Raw genomic sequence first — 17,671 nt, 5'->3', positions numbered from 1 at the left:
CTCCTTCCCTTTCAATATTATCGCTTGCACAGTGCTCCTTGGGATGTTTAAAGCTTGGGAAATCTTTTTGTATCCAAATCCGGCTTTAAACTTCTTCACAACAGTATCTCGGACCTGCCTGGTGTGTTCCTTGTTCTTCATGATGCTCTCTGCGCTTTTAACGGACCTCTGAGACTATCACAGTGCAGGTGCATTTATACGGAGACTTGATTACACACAGGTGGATTGTATTTGTATTTATCATCATTAGTCATTTAGGTCAACATTGGATCATTCAGAGATCCTCACTGAACTTCTGGAGAGAGTTTGCTGCACTGAAAGTAAAGGGGCTGAATAATTTTGCACGCCCAATTTTTCAGTTTTTGATTTGTTAAAAAAGTTTGAAATATCCAATAAATGTCGTTCCACTTCATGATTGTGTCCCACTTGTTGTTGATTCTTCACAAAACAATACAGTTTTATATCTTTATGTTTGAAGCCTGAAATGTGGCAAAAGGTCGCAAAGTTCAAGGGGGCCGATTACTTTCGCAAGGCACTGTATATAAACGGTAATTAAAAAGTAAAAACCGTAAAGTTGTCAGGTAGCAAAATAGGTTGGCAACAAAACGCACAGCAACTCGAAAACAAGTCTGCAAGTTGTGACCGGTACAATATTTGATCAGATAAAATAGCCTTCTAGCTGTGCAGGTGTTTCTACTTGATCTACATACACTTTCCAGAATCATTTAGTTCTTAATGAACACAATTATTTTGTTAATGTTCAAACAAGTTGGCCATAATTAAAACCTTTCCACTAGTGTACAGTTACTGTGCCTCCCAATACCTAGAATGTTGTATTCAAATCTGCAGCTAAAATCCTAATTTAAAGCTTTTGGAGATACATAGTCCATCGGTAAATAGCCCACCCAATTTACCTACCTCATCCCCATACTGTTTTTATTTATTTACTTTTCTGCTCTTTTACACACCAGTATCTCTACCTGTACATGACCATCTGATCATTTATCACTCCAGTGTTAATCTGCAAAATTGTAATTATTCGCCTACCTCCTCATGCCATTTGCACACAATGTATATAGACTCTTTTTTTCTACTGTGTTATTGACTTGTTTATTGTTTACTCCATGTGTAACTCTGTGTTGTTGTCTGTTCACACTGCTATGCTTTATCTTGGCCAGGTCGCAGTTGTAAATGAGAACTTGTTCTCAACTAGCCTACCTGGTTAAATAAAGGTGAAATAAAAAAATAAAAAATAGAAGTGGGTCTTCTTAGGAATTGTTTTATCCAATTGATCTTAAAAGCATGTCTATCAAATCAAAGTTTATTTGTCACGTGCACCGAATACAACAGGTGTAGACTTTACATTGAAATGCTTACTTACAGGCTCTAACCAATGGTGCGGGAAAAAAAGGTATGTGTGTGTGTGTGTGTGTGGGGGGGGGGGTAAATAAAGAAATAAAACAACAGTAAAAAGACATTTGAAAAAAGAGTATCAAGTTTATATACAGACACCAGTTAGTCAGGCTTATTGAGGTAGTATGTACATGTAGGTATCATTAAAGTGACTATGCATATATGATGAACAGAGAGTAGCAGTAGCGTAAAAAGAGGGGTTGGCGGGTGGTGGGACACAATGCAGATAGTCCGGTTAGCCAATCATGTTCATTGATTGTGTTAAGACGAACTGTCACTCCAAAATTAGCGGACCAATGGACTCATTGTCTAGGCCTCTCTAAACTCCGCCCTTCACGGAAAAATAATGTCAAAACTCACAATCCAAAAGATAACTGTTTATTAGTATTTCACACTGAGAAATGATCTTGCCCTAAATATTTAAAAAAATATATATTTTAGTGTGCGAGTGCGTACTGTTGGAAAATGTGATAACTATCATTTGATTAGATATTTGAAAGGTTAATTAGACGTTGAGTTAGAGGAAATATGAATACTGCTTATGTAAGAGAGCTTTTGGGGAAAGAAGAGAGTAGGTCTGTTGTTGCAACAGGAAATAACACTTAATTAGGGGTATACTGAGAAAATGTATGTTGTACACTTAGAAAAACAGTGAATCCGTGTTTTCTACCCAGAGAAATAGTATGTGCACACTTAAAAGATATCTAATAGAATATAAAGTGCACTAGCCAAACAATGGACCATCTGGAACTCTGTACTGTTGGAGACTTTTTGAGAACGGCGCTTATCTTCTGTTTGCTGACAGTCCTGCTGTGCCCTGATCTAAGATAACAACCTGCCAAGACAGGGGTTCTCTTTCTCTTTCATTCTCGCTCTCTCTCTCTGTGTCTTTCTTTCTCTCTCACACACACACAATAACATGACATTCACACCGCAGTAAATGTATATTACCAGAAAGGTAAGGATCTTCTTTTAATAATTACAATATGTTCGATTTGTTTTGGAGTAACTTCTGAAGTAAATCTTTGTTGAACCGAATATTTAGATTCACCTTCAGGAGGAATGGAAACACTAGGATTTACAACACCAGCTAACTGTAAATCGCCATATTGGCATTGTTGCGTCACTGGCAGGAGAGAACATTATGGAACTCCCAAAAATGGCTGAATTTACCAAGTAGCTCCGAGTCTGAGAATTAGTTTATTACAGAGAATGAAATGATGTTAGTTAGGGAGCCAATAAACCTACTGAAGCCGTTTGTTTGAGCCGACCGTTGCCCGAGATCAGAGTTCGTTTTCGTAGCAGTAACAACACAGATATGCCGCCTGAAACACCTCAGCTAGAGGGTATGCGTAGCAAAACGAACAGGTGTGAGTGGGGATGCTGCCAGATAGAGTAGGAGTGTGTGTGTGTGTTGTAGAGAGATGGTGGCGATACAGCACAAAATCCCAGCAGATGGTGGCTGTATTACATCCAGTCAGAGGTTCCGGTCAGTCTGTCTGGATGGTGGCTGTATTACATCCAGTCAGAGGTTCCAGTCAGTCTGTCTGGATGGTGGCTGTATTACATCCAGTCAGAGGTTCCAGTCAGTCTGTCTATTTGGTGGCTGTATTACATCCAGTCAGAGGTTCCAGTCAGTCTGTCTGGATGGTGGCTGTATTACATCCAGTCAGAGGTTCCAGTCAGTCTGTCTGGATGGTGGCTGTATTACATCCAGTCAGAGGTTCCAGTCAGTCTGTCTATTTGGTGGCTGTATTACATCCAGTCAGAGGTTCCGGTCAGTCTGTCTGGATGGTGGCTGTATTACATCCAGTCAGAGGTTCTGGTCAGTCTGTCTGGATGGTGGCTGTATTACATCCAGTCAGAGGTTCTGGTCAGTCTGTCTGGATGGTGGCTGTATTACATCCAGTCAGAGGTTCTGGTCAGTCTGTCTGGATGGTGGCTGTATTACATCCAGTCAGAGGTTCCAGTCTGTCTGGATGGTGACTGTATTACATCCAGTCAGAGGTTCCGGTCAGTCTGTCTGGATGGTGGCTGTATTACATCCAGTCAGAGGTTCCGGTCAGTCTGTCTGGATGGTGACTGTATTACATCCAGTCAGAGGTTCTGGTCAGTCTGTCTGTGGTGGCTGGTCATGGTGGTCTGGATGGTGGCTGTATTACATCCAGTCAGAGGTTCCGGTCAGTCTGTCTGGATGGTGGCTGTATTACATCCAGTCAGAGGTTCCGGTCAGTCTGTCTGGATGGTGGCTGTATTACATCCAGTCAGAGGTTCCGGTCAGTCTGTCTGGATGGTGGCTGTATTACATCCAGTCAGAGGTTCCGGTCAGTCTGTCTGGATGGTGGCTGTATTACATCCAGTCAGAGGTTCCGGTCAGTCTGTCTGGCGATGTATTTATTGGACGTGTCACTAATCGTTATGAAGGACTTCCTGGCAGAAGAGGTTTCTCGACCAGTCTGCAGCCGATATGCCAGTTAAATAATTGGTGACATTTTGCTTGATTATAAATTGTTTAAGGTTAATATCTGTAGTGGGTAGGTGCTCAATATATATATAATCAGTATCCTATAAAGATGTTTAATCATCAGTGCTGTTTGGCGCTATGGTAACACATTTACCTTTAGATTAGACGACCGGAGTTGGAATCGCAGACATCATGATTCATGAAATCTCTTTCTAACCAATTATGGGGCGTGCTCATTATGTGATTTAGTTTAGATATCACACTAACTTTTCTTATGATTTTTCCAGTTCACCCTATGGGCAAAAGGGACGAGGTGTACGGAATCTCATCCCTGAGTGTGTCGTTTCTTCCATATGTAAAAATAGTATTAGTTAGCTTGTCCGGTATAAACAACAGGTTCAAATGTAACCAGATAAAACTACATTCAGTACGTACTAATCCCATGTCCCTGCCGCTAGAGAGACTTCAACCAGCTTCCACTGCCATCTATTGGAAAGGAATGTAACTACGCTGGGCAGCTAGTTGGCAGAGTTAAAGTAGACTTCAACCAGCTTCCACTGCCATCTATTGGAAAGGAATGGTAACTACGCTGGGCAGCTAGTTGGCAGAGTTAAAGCAGACTTCAACCAGCTTCCACCGCCATCTATTGGAAAGGAATGGTAACTACGCTGGGCAGCTAGTTGGCAGAGTTAAAGTAGACTTCAACCAGCTTCCACTGCCATCTATTGGAAAGGAATGTAACTACGCTGGGCAGCTAGTTGGCAGAGTTAAAGTAGACTTCAACCAGCTTCCACTGCCATCTATTGGAAAGGAATCTAACTACGCTGGGCAACAGTTGGCAGAGTTAAAGCTAGTTGGCAGAGTTAAAGAAGACTTCAACCAGCTTCCACCGCCATCTATTGGAAAGGAATGGTAACTACGCTGGGCAGCTAGTTGGCAGAGTTAAAGTAGACTTCAACCAGCTTCCACTGCCATCTATTGGAAAGGAATGGTAACTACGCTGGGCAGCTAGTTGGCAGAGTTAAAGTAGACTTCAACCAGCTTCCACTGCCATCTATTGGAAAGGAATGTAACTACGCTGGGCAGCTAGTTGGCAGAGTTAAAGTAGACTTCAACCAGCTTCCACTGCCATCTATTGGAAAGGAATGGTAACTACGCTGGGCAGCTAGTTGGCAGAGTTAAAGTAGACTTCAACCAGCTTCCACTGCCATCTATTGGAAAGGAATGGTAACTACGCTGGGCAGCTAGTTGGCAGAGTTAAAGTAGACTTCAACCAGCTTCCACTGCCATCTATTGGAAAGGAATGGTAACTACGCTGGGCAGCTAGTTGGCAGAGTTAAAGTAGACTTCAATAATATATGCCATTTAGCAGACTCCTTTATCCAAAGCGAACAGGGTACATGGTAGTGGAAACAGATCAGAAACAGGATTACAATTTTGATATCATGGATGGTCAGTCCTTGCATCTTTAGCTCTGTCTATGAATTTGTGAGTGGTTACATTTCTCCAGCCCCATCCCTCAGCTTTTTACCGAATAAGGAGCAGGGAGACACTTATTGTTCCTCCTGATGATTCCCACTTTAAGAAAATAAGATGCAGATTAAATACACACCAAAATATGTTACAGATACTATAAATGTCCCATCACTCAGACAGTTAGTGAATACACAGCATCCAGCACAGCAAACAATCATTCAAATGTATTTAGCAAAAGCCCTTTTTACATCAAAATAATAACCACAGTGGTTATAGAGGGTGCAACGGTTCAACACCTCAGGAGCAAATGTCAGTTGTCTTTTCATAGCTGAGCATTCATAGGTTGAGAGAGAGTCGAAACAGCAGGATCGGGACAAAGTAGCACAACCATTGAAACGGGTAAAAAAATCTGTGGAAAGACAATTCCACTCCGATTCCCTTTATGGATGGGTGTTTCTTTTGAATTCGCTGTTGAATGGCTCCTTCTCAGAACACCAGCCCGCTCCCCCAAAGTGATTGATAGTAGATATTGGCTCGCTCTGTGATGATTGTGATTCTGGGCTCTCAGGTTCACACAGCAAGTTCTGGTCTTCAATGATCTAACTCTCCGTCAACTCCATCTGTGGCGTATAGGGGACTCAGTATCAGGACTTGGTTGTATACTGATGGTCGTGAGCGCAATCTAGCTGGGCCCTGAGTTCTTTAGTGATGGTCCCAGTGGACCTCTTCTCCACCGCAGCACAGGAACACTCTGGCACCCAGGGGTCAGTTTGGCATGCTGTACTAACCGTTCCTGTTGGTAGATAACAAATAAGGCACCTATTAGGCTATAGTTAGTTGAAGTCGGAAGTTTACATACACCTTAGCCAAATACATTTAAACTCAAGTTTTTCACAATTCCTGACATTTAATCCTAGTAACAATTCCCTGTCTTAGGACAGTTAGGATCACCATTTCATTTTAAGAATGTGAAATGTCAGAATAATAGTAGAGAGGATTTTTATTTAAACTTTTATTTATTTCATCACATTCCCAGTGGGTCAGAAGTTTACATACACACACAATTAGTGTTTGGTAGCATTGCCTTTAAATTGTTTAACCTGGGTCAAACATTTTGGGTAGCCTTCCACAAGCTTCCCACAATAAGTTGGGTGAATTTTGGCCCATTCCTCCTGACAGAGCTGGTGTAATTGAGTCAGGTTTGTAGGCCTCCTTGCTCGCACACGCTTTTTCAGGTCTGCCCACACATTTTCTATAGGATTGAGGTCAGGGCTTTGTGATGGCCACTCCAATACCTTGACTTTGTTGTCCTTAAGCCATTTTTCCACAACTTTGGAAGTATGCTTGGGGTCATTGTCCATTTGGAAGACCCATTTGCGACCAAGCTTTAACTTCCTGACTTATGTCTTGAGATGTTGCTTCAATATAATTTTCCTCCGTCATGATGCCATCTATTTTTTGAAGTGCACCAGTCCCTTCTGCAGAAAAGTACCCCCACAACATGATGCTGCCACCCCCGTGCTTCACGGTTGGGATGGTGTTCTTCAGCTTGCAAGCATCCCCCTTTTTCCTCCAAACATAACAATGGTCATTATGGCCAAACAGTTCTATTTTTGTTTCATTAGACCAGAGGACCTTTCTCAAAAAAGTACGATCTTTGTAGCAGTGGCTTCTTCCTTTCTGAGCGGCCTTTCAGGTTATGTCGATATCGGACTCGTTTTACTGTGGATATAGATACTTTTGTACCTGTTTCCTCCAGCATCTTCACAAGGTCCATTGCTGTTGTTCTGGGATTGATTTGCACTTTTCGCACAAAAGTACACTCATCTCTAGGAGACAGAACGCGTCTCCTTCCTGAGCGGTAAGATAGCTGCGCGGTCCCATGGTGTTTATACTTGCGTAGTATTGTTTGTTCAGCTGAACGTGGTACCAAATTGCTCCCAAGAATGAACCAGACTTGTGGAGGTCTACAGTTTTTTTCTGAGGTCTTGGCTGATTTTTTTTTATTTTCCCATGATGTCAAGCAAAGAGGCACTGAGTTTGAAGGTAGGCCTTGAAATACATCCACAGGTACACCCCCAATTGACTCAAATTATGTTAATTAGCCTATCGGAAGCTTGACATAATTGTCTGGAACTTTCCAAGCTGTTTTAAGGCACAGTCATCTTAATGTATGTAAACTTCTGACCAACTGGAATTGTGATACAGTAAATTATAAGTGAAATAATCTGTCTGTAAACTATTGTTGGAAAAATTACTTGTGTCATGCACAAAGTAGATGTCCTAACCGACTTGCAAAAACTATAGTTCGTTAACAAGGCATTTGTGGAGTGGTTGAAAAACGAATTTTAATGACTCCAACCTAAGTGTATGTAAACTTCCGACTTCAACTGTATATTCAAAAATCACTACATAAACTTGAAATAAACAATAGCCTTAGAGATTTGCATGTACCTCCTCTGCCTCCTGCAGTCTCCTCCAGGATGAAAACATGTTCAGGGATGAAGATGTCATCCTGTAAACAAACGTTTTGTTCAGACAACTGAACCCCAACTTCACTTGGTATCAACAAGCTACCTGTCTTGTATGCTTTGTCAACAGACACAGGCAGACAGACAGACAGAAAATACAGGGAAATGTATTTTTCATCAAACATTAGCTATGTCAACTTCAGTCTAGCTAAATGAGGTGGAGCTAACAAAACATTACAACAAAAAAATCTGTCAACAAAAATATATTACAGTAACGTTCCTTAACTATCTGAGGTGGAAGCTATCTGACATGACCTAATAACAGGAGTACACAGAAACTGTTGCAGTAACGTTCCTTAACTATCTGAGGTGGAAGCTATCTGACATGACCTAATAACAGGAGTACACAGAAACTGTTGCAGTAACGTTCCTTAACTATCTGAGGTGGAAGCTATCTGACATGACCTAATAACAGGAGTACACAGAAACTGTTGCAGTAACGTTCCTTAACTATCTGAGGTGGAAGCTATCTGACATGACCTAATAACAGGAGTACACAGAAACTGTTGCAGTAACGTTCCTTAACTATCTGAGGTGGAAGCTATCTGACATGACCTAATAACAGGAGTACACAGAAACTGTTGCAGTAACGTTCCTTAACTATCTGAGGTGGAAGCTATCTGACATGACCTAATAACAGGAGTACACAGAAACTGTTGCAGTAATGTTCCTTAACTATCTGAGGTGGAAGCTATCTGACATGACCTAATAACAGGAGTACACAGAAACTGTTGCAGTAACGTTCCTTAACTATCTGAGGTGGAAGCTATCTGACATGACCTAATAACAGGAGTACACAGAAACTGTTGCAGTAACGTTCCTTAACTATCTGAGGTGGAAGCTATCTGACATGACCTAATAACAGGAGTACACAGAAACTGTTGCAGTAACGTTCCTTAACTATCTGAGGTGGAAGCTATCTGACATGACCTAATAACAGGAGTACACAGAAACTGTTGCAGTAACGTTCCTTAACTATCTGAGGTGGAAGCTATCTGACATGACCTAATAACAGGAGTACACAGAAACTGTTGCAGTAACGTTCCTTAACTATCTGAGGTGGAAGCTATCTGACATGACCTAATAACAGGAGTACACAGAAACTGTTGCAGTAACGTTCCTTAACTATCTGAGGTGGAAGCTATCTGACATGACCTAATAACAGGAGTACACAGAAACTGTTGCAGTAACGTTCCTTAACTATCTGAGGTGGAAGCTATCTGACATGACCTAATAACAGGAGTACACAGAAACTGTTGCAGTAACGTTCCTTAACTATCTGAGGTGGAAGCTATCTGACATGACCTAATAACAGGAGTACACAGAAACTGTTGCAGTAACGTTCCTTAACTATCTGAGGTGGAAGCTATCTGACATGACCTAATAACAGGAGTACACAGAAACTGTTGCAACTTTAGTTGCAGTTGAGTTGCTTGCTGACGTTATTTGCTGGGGGGTGTTACACAAAACACTTCAGATGCACTGCAGATGCATTCAACTATATGTAACAGATGTGAAATGGCTAGCTAGTTAGCGGTGGTGCGCGCTAATAGCGTTTCAATCGGTGACGTCACTCGCTTTGAGACCTTGAAGTAGTGGTTCCCCTTGCTCTGCAAGGGCCGCGGCTTTTGTGGAGCGATGGGTAACGATGCTTCGTGGGTGTCAGTTGTTGATGTGTGCAGAGGGTCCCTGGTTCATGCCCGGGTATGGGCGAGGGGACGGTCTAAAGTTATACTGTTACATTGATGCTGTTGACCCGGATCACTGGTTGCTGCGGAAAAGGAGGAGGTCAAAAAGGGGGTGAGTGTAACCGATGTGAAATGGCTAGCTAGTTAGCGGTGGTGCACGCTAATAGCGTTTCAATCGGTGACGTCAGTTGCCGCATCGAAAGTGCCCTTCATCCCCAAGTCTGCCTCCGCGAAGTGCTGTCTGCACATCCTACAAGCTCAAGCTGGCATGTCCTTCCTCTTTGGGACATGAAGCCACTTCTTCAAAAGTTGTGGGTCCTTGGGCAGCCGATGGTAGGGATTCTTTTGGAGCCAATTCCTATAGCCTGGCGCTATACAGTTCATGTTTGAATGACTACTTGTTGTTGCCATCTTCGTTGTCCGCACCTGACCTCACTCTCTTCAATTCACTCTCCGCGCGAAAGCTCAATACCACAGACAATTTGCTATGGCAATTTAAAATGGCGCTGACCATAGCTCAAATAAACCTTGTCAGCGATCAAAATACAAAAAATATAGATGTTTTTATGTTAAATTAACATGTTTAGTGCTTAGATTTACTTCCTAAACTGTTTCCATTCCCCTTTAAATCAGATGCTACTGATATGGTGGAACAGAAGGTTTAAGTGTTCTCGACAATTTATCAAACTCAAATGGATTGGCAATACATAAGAGTAAAATATATTTGTATCTGTTTTCTAGGTAACAGCTATTGTCTTTAATTTGGTATGGTTTAGAACACATTTAGCGTTTTAGATATTAGGAGTTCTGAAGAATACAACAATATGTTTTCATGAGTTCACTCATGTTCCATAGATTGAGACTTGAGAGAAAGAGATGGGGAGCAATTGCTCCAAAGGGAGGAGAGAAGATGGGGACACTACCACTTTCTCCAAAGAGAGTTTGTCTTGTGGAAGAAAAAAGGGGTACACTGAAGGGAGGATCGCAGAGGGCAACAGTCTCATTGGTGGAGAAACGCCCTGTCAACAAAGGTGAGACCAATTTCCCTGAAAGGGTTTGTCGGTTTTGCCTTGTGTTGTAGTACAAGGGTGAGGACACAGGGGCCAGTGTTACCTCTATTTATCTCTTTGTCTCTCCTAGTCTTCCTAGCCTACAATCTCCGTTCTCACCAGCATACAATCCCCAGTTTTCCCTCACAGCTGAGGGTGGAAGCAATCTATGTGCCCCAGTGATCAGCAATAATGAAGTAGGAGGTAGCATCAACATCACTCAGAACATCACTCAGAACGTCATTCAGAACAACGGTAAAAACATAACTCTTCCTCCTTCTTTACATAAATGTGAGGAAAAGGTATCCACCTGCACATTAAATTCATACTGTATTCAATCAAGTCACCTTCAGAACTGTAGGAGAATATCATATATTTTCCTTTTTTTTTCAAATTCTAGATCACTCCTCCCAGGTTGCACAATGCAATGACACACAAAAAAGGTAAGGTGTCAAACATTTTACTTTAGAGAGAGTGTGTGTGTGTGTTTAAAATAAAAGTTTTGTGGTTGAACCCTCTCTCTCTTTCTGCAGTGAGTTGCATGGTGATCTATTCTACCTGTCCCCAGAGTGCAGAGAGACCCAGAGCGTGTCGAGGAACACACACTGCTATCCACTACCACCACACTATGAAGATAAAGACAAATAAGACTAAATACATCTTTAATTATAAGCACATGCATTATTATGATGTATGACATAGGAGCTAATAGGTTATATTGCATTGTGTATTGTGCATATGCATGCACATATAATGCATTATGAAGAGGGTATTCATAGGAGATGTTACCATAGATACAGTATAAGTAAGTGTGGACTCAAAAGGAGTAGGATGAGGAATGGAATGAGTTGAATAAGATGACTACTGATAAAGGAGTATGATGAGGAATGGTGAATAATTAGTTGACTACTGACAAATTAAGAAAAAAACTATGAAAACCCCACAGCACCTCACTAGACCTTATAGTGGTTTATTAGTAGGCAGTCTCAATGAAAACCCCACAGCACCTCACTAGACCTTATAGTGGTTTATTAGTAGACAGTCTCGTGAAAACACCACAGCACCTCACTAGACCTTATAGTGGTTTATTAGTAGGCAGTCTCAATGAAAACCCCACAGCACCTCACTAGACCTTATAGTGGTTTATTAGTAGACAGTCTCATGAGAACCCCACAGCACCTCACTAGACCTTATAGTGGTTTATTAGTAGGCAGTCTCATGAAAACCCCACAGCACCTCACTAGACCTTATAGTGGTTTATTAGTAGGCAGTCTCATAAAAACCCCACAGCACCTCACTAGACCTTATAGTGGTTTATTAGTAGGCAGTCTCATGAAAACCCCACAGCACCTCACTAGACCTTATAGTGGTTTATTAGTAGACAGTCTCAATGAAAACCCCACAGCACCTCACTAGACCTTATAGTGGTTTATTAGTAGACAGTCTCAATGAAAACCCCACAGCACCTCACTAGACCTTATAGTGGTTTATTAGTAGACAGTCTCACGAAAACCCCACAGCACCTCACTACCTTATAGTGGTTTATTAGTAGACAGTCTTGTGAAAACCCCACAGCACCTCACTACCTTATAGTGGTTTATTAGTAGACAGTCTTGTGAAAACCCCACAGCACCTCACTAGACCTTATAGTGGTTTATTAGTAGACAGTCTCAATGAAAACCCCACAGCACCTCACTAGACCTTATAGTGGTTTATTAGTAGACAGTCTCAACCGTATGAGTGCAAGGTGGATAAGACTTCTTCTTCATCTTATGCTCTAATAACAAAGCTGTTTTATTCTGACTCTGTCCTTACAGAACTCATACAGAGAGTTAAAGAGGAACATAAAGCCAGTCTGAAGAAGAGGTTTAGGTTTGTGTTTGAAGGCACTGCAGAGGAAGAAACTCCCCTGAACAGCATCTACACACAGCTCTATATCACCCTGGGAGAGAATGAAGGCGTTAATAAAGAACATGAGGTTTGGCAGATTGAATATACATCCAGGAGAGAAACATCGTCGGACACTCCAATCAACTCTAATGACATATTCAAACCCTTAGCTGGACAAGAGAAAGAAGAGAAGAGACCCATTAAAACTGTGCTGACAAAGGGCATTGCTGGCATTGGAAAAACAGTCTCCGTGCAGAAGTTCGTCCTTGACTGGGCCGAAGGAAAAGCCAATCAGGATTTGGATTTCATCTTTGTCCTCCCTTTCAGAGAGCTGCATTCGATCAAAGATGATGAGTTAAGTCTTCATGGACTTATAAATGACTTCCACCCTGAACTTACAGAGATAAAAGATGCAAAGATATATGCTACCAGCAAAGTTCTGTTCATCTTTGATGGTCTGGATGAAAAGCGACATCCACTCAAGTTTAATACCAAGAGGGTGACTGATGTTACAAAGACAGGTAACAATGTAGATGTATTGGTGACAAACCTCATCGAGGAGAAGCTGCTTCCCAAAGCTCTGATCTGGATAACCTCTAGACCTGCAGCAGCCAATCAGATTCCCCGTAGATACATCAACCTGGTGACAGAAGTAAGAGGGTTCGATGAGCGACAGAAAGAGGAGTACTTCAAAAAGAGGGTCAAGAATGGGGAAGTTGCCAGAAGAATCATCGCACACATTACAACATCGAGAACTTTCCAAATCATGTGCCACATACCAGTCTTCTGTTGGATTTCCGCTAAGGTTCTTGAGGAACTGTTGAGAGAAAATGTGAATGGAGAAATCCCTACAACTCTGACTGAGATGTACACTCACTTCCTGCTCATTCAAATACAGCTGGCACAAAAGGATCCTGGGCATGAGAGGGATAAACAGAAGATCTGGGAATCAAATAAAGTTTTCCTTCTGAAGCTGGGGAAGCTAGCGTTTGAACACCTGGAGAAACGCAATCTCATGTTCTATGAGGAAGACTTGAATGAATATGGCATTGACATCAGTGAAGTTGCAGTCTACTCTGCGTTGTGCACAGAAATCTTTAAAGAAGAGAAGGTGTACAAAAAGAAGGTGTATTGCTTCATGCATCTGACCATTCAGGAGTTTATTGCTGCCCTCTTTGTTTTCCACTGTTTCACAACCAAGAGCCTCAAGACGTCATCGAGCCTCAAGTCTTTCCTCATGGAAGGTTCAGAACCATATCTCAAAGCTATCTTGGAGAACGAGCCTGTAGACCTTCCCTTGGATGAGTTGATGGAGATTACCATGTACAATTCTGTGTCCAGAGAGAATGGAGAGATGGACATGTTCCTCCGCTTCCTTCTTGGAATGTCTATGGAATCCGTTCAGTGCCTCCTACAAGGCCTGCTGCCAAAGACAGAGAACAGTTCAGAGATTGTTAAAGAAATGAAGATAATACTTAAGGAGATGGATCTAATTGAGGTCTCCCCTGAGAGGTGCCTCAATCTCTTCTCTTTGACTGAAGAAGTTAAAGACCATTCCCTACATGAAGACATTCAGAGATATCTGTCAGAAAAGGAAGCAGACAGAGAGCTCTCACCTGCTCATTGCTCAGTACTGGCCTATGTACTTCTGATGTCAGAGAAGGTGTTGGATGAGTTTGTCCTGAAGAAATATAAAACCTCCCAAAAGGGCTTTTTCAGACTTCTTCCAGCTGTGAGGAACTGCAGAAAGGCAATGTAAGAAAGATGGTCAAAATTCACACATACTAAATAACAATGAATATACTGAATTGTTATTGTTTTCATTACCCATTACCTCTTTGACCCGAAATGCAATAAGCTGTTGAGAAATCAGCATAGTATGTATTTGGATGGCTGTTAGTATGGAACATATACACTGGTGTAGCTGAGTTTCTCCGGACCCCCATAAAGGCGGCATGAAGGCGGCACCCCCCCTCCCCCCGCCCCCCATGATGTGGTTATCTTCGGTAATATGACACGACCTTGATCAGATAAAGCTTTTGTGCTGTGTTTTTGTGCACAATTTGGTCTTACCTTTTTGTTTATCCATTTTGAACAACACACTCACTCTCCAACCGAGTCCAACCTGATTCACTAACTTTTAAAAAAACTTGATAGCCAATTAACTGAGGAAGCAGATGCAGGCAGCAATTAGATGCATGAAAACGGTATTGTCTGATTCACCTACCACCCATGTAGATTGGACACCACGCTTGCTACATGTGGAAATTAAAAAGGAGGGTTACTGTCAAAATGATTCCTTTAAATATTTGTATAAAATTCAGTCACGGGTGTGAGATGATGGGCGCATGGGACCCCAGAGTATACTCGACCCACTTGATCTCATAAGCCCAACTATAAGAGGAGAGGTAGGCTACTTAACTGAATGTTATTTCCTTAGCCAGGCCCATCTTTTCGAAGAAAACACAATTGAATGATATCGCTATTTGAGCAAAATAAGTAGTTTTGTTGTGATCATAAAAAAAATCCTAATAATTTAGGTAAATAGCGCCACAGTCAGGGAGAAAAATCTGAATGTTCAATCATAAATTGAGAACAATTAGTTTCCCTGGCTACTTAAACAGTAAAAAAAATCATTTCCAACCCTAGAATATAATTTATCAACTGAAAACTGTCAACTTCTACTGGATTTCCCCTTTAAAGCTGGAATCCGCACAGCGCCACTGTTCACCCCAATACCTTTATCAGTGTTTTTGTTTTGTTTAAGAAACGGAGGAGAGGAGTGTCCGGCAGAGTGTTCTGCACCGTCAATGATGTTGGGGGGAACAAAACAGTGTTCGTTGTTTGAAGTAACTTCTTTGTTGTTGTAATATCCCAGAAGCACGTGGCAGTTTCACCAAGAACGGACTCCAGCTTTAATGGTGCAGACGTTCTAACGTCAGGCTTTTTTTGGCCTGAATGTTTAGCACTCTGGGGGCCTCAAGTTGAATGTTTGGCACTCTGGGGGCCTCAAGTTGAATGTTTGGCACTCTGGGGTCCTCAAGTTTGGCACTCTGGGGGCCTCAAGTTGAATGTTTGGCACTCTGGGGGCCTCAAGTTGAATGTTTGGCACTCTGGGGGCCTCAAGTTGAATGTTTAGCACACTGGGGGCCTCACGTTGAATGTTTGGCACTCTGGGGGCCTCAAGTTGAATGTTTAGCACTCTGGGGGCCTCACGTTGAATGTTTAGCACTCTGGGGGCCTCACGTTGAATGTTTGGCACTCTGGGGGCCTCACGTTGAATGTTTGGCACTATGGGGGCATCACGTTGAATGTTTGGCACTATGGGGGCCTCACGTTTAATGTTTTGCACTCTGGGGGCCTCACGTTGAATGTTTGGCACTCTGGGGGCCTCACGTTGAATATTTGGCACTCTGGGGGCCTCAAGTTGAATGTTTGGCACTCTGGGGGCCTCAAGTTGAATGTTTGGCACTCTGGGGGCCTCAAGTTGAATGTTTGGCACTCTGGGGGCCTCAAGTTGAATGTCTGGCACTCTGGGGGCCTCAAGTTGAATGTTTGGCACTCTGGGGGCCTCAAGTTGAATGTTTGGCACTCTGGGGGCCTCAAGTTGAATGTTTTGCACTCTGGGGGCCTCACGTTGAATGTTTGGCACTCTCCAGGGATGATAAAGAAAAATCTTAAAACAATTACTGTGTATTTACAATCCCTTTCTCCAAATGGATTACTCATTTACCTAGCACTTGTCAATTTATAAATTACAGTGCATGGAAAATGCTTTTATTTCTATCTGAAAAAAAGAAAGTAGATGCTTTTTCAAACACTGAACTTTTGGGGCGGCAGGTAGCCTAGTGGTTAGAACGTTGGGGCAGTAACCGAAAGGTTGTTAGATCAAATCCTTGAGCTGACAGGGTAAACATATGTCATTCTACCCCTTAACAAGGTAGTTCACCCACTGTTCCTAGGCTGTTATTGTAAATAAGAATTTGTTCTTAAAAACTTCTTATGGCTGCAATCCCGTTAATGGGATCGATATGACAACTGCCAGTGAAAGTGCAGGGCGCCAAATTCAAAACAACAGAAATCTCATAATTACATGTATTATATACCGTTTTAAAGGTAATCTTGTTGTTAATCCCACCACAGTGTCCGATTTCAAATAGGCTTTACAGCGAAAGCACCACAAACGATTATGTTAGGTCACCACCAACTCACAGAAAAACACAGCCATTTTTCCAGCCAAAGAGGAGTCACAAAAAGCACAAATAGAGATAAAATGAATCACTAACCTTTGATGATCTTCATCAGATGACACTCATAGGACTTCATGTTCCACAATACATGTATGTTTTGTTTGATAAAGTTCATATTTATATATTTTTAAATCTCAGTATACATTGGCGCGTTACGTTCACTAGTTCCAAAAACATCCGGTGATATTGCAGAGAGCCACATCATTTTACAGAAATACTCATTATAAATGTCGATGAAAATACAATTGTTAGACATGGAAATATAGATATACCTCTCCTTAATGCAACCGCTGTGTCCGATTTCAAAAAAGCTTTACGGAAAAAGCAAACCATGCAATAATCTGAGAAGGCACTCAGGAAAAGAAAAAAAATCATCCGCCATGTTGGAGTCAACAGAAATCAGTAATAACATTATAAATATTCCCTTACCTTTGATGGTCTTCATCAGAATGCACTCCCAGGAATCCTAGTTCCACAATAAATGTTTGATTTGTTTGATAATGTCCATTATTTATGTCCAAGTAGCTACTTTTGTTAGGGCGTTAGGTACACAAATCCAAACACTCGTGCAGGTCCAGCATAACGTCGGACAAAAACTTCCAAAAGTTATATTACAGGTCGTAGAAACATTTCAAACTAAGTATAGAATCAATTTGAGGATGTTTTTAATCATAAATCTTCAATAACGTTCCAACCGGAGAATTCCTATGTCTGTAGAAAAGCCATGTAACGCAGGTCGCTATCATGTGAAATGCGCGTGACCAGGACCTGGCTCTCTGCCAGACCACTGACTCAAAGAGCTCCCATCCGGCCCCACATCACAGTAGAAGCCTCATTCTAGAGACGGTTGACCTCTAGTGGAAGCCTTAGGAAGTGCATCATAACCAATATCCCACTGTGTATTCAATAG

The 17,671-nt window shown here is 41.9% G+C and overlaps 1 protein-coding gene across 6 annotated transcripts in view; it reads left to right on the top strand.

Moving 5' to 3' along the window:
- The first annotated feature begins 2,264 nt into the window (after positions 1-2,264).
- The window catches only part of LOC115119539 (NACHT, LRR and PYD domains-containing protein 12-like), a 39,723-nt gene continuing 24,316 nt past the window's right edge, over positions 2,265-17,671 (top strand). For 3 of the 6 annotated variants that reach the window (XM_065010718.1, XM_065010719.1, XM_065010720.1), the window contains exons 1-5: positions 2,265-2,371; positions 10,428-10,603; positions 10,713-10,876; positions 11,022-11,063; positions 12,439-14,266. In XM_065010718.1, coding sequence (XP_064866790.1) covers positions 10,449-10,603; positions 10,713-10,876; positions 11,022-11,063; positions 12,439-14,266 — 2,189 coding nt within the window. In that variant the 5' untranslated portion in view covers positions 2,265-2,371; positions 10,428-10,448. Of the gene's footprint in view, positions 2,372-10,427; positions 10,604-10,712; positions 10,877-11,021; positions 11,065-12,438; positions 14,267-17,671 lie in introns of those variants that run through there. The other 3 variants (XM_065010716.1, XM_065010715.1, XM_065010717.1) reach the window with 2 other exon arrangements.

The sequence above is a fragment of the Oncorhynchus nerka genome, linkage group LG26, assembly GCF_034236695.1.
Source record: "Oncorhynchus nerka isolate Pitt River linkage group LG26, Oner_Uvic_2.0, whole genome shotgun sequence".
Taxonomy (NCBI): Eukaryota; Metazoa; Chordata; class Actinopteri; order Salmoniformes; family Salmonidae; genus Oncorhynchus; species Oncorhynchus nerka.
The sequence above is the reverse complement of the archived record's forward strand: the minus strand, read 5'-3'. Positions and strand labels throughout refer to the sequence as shown.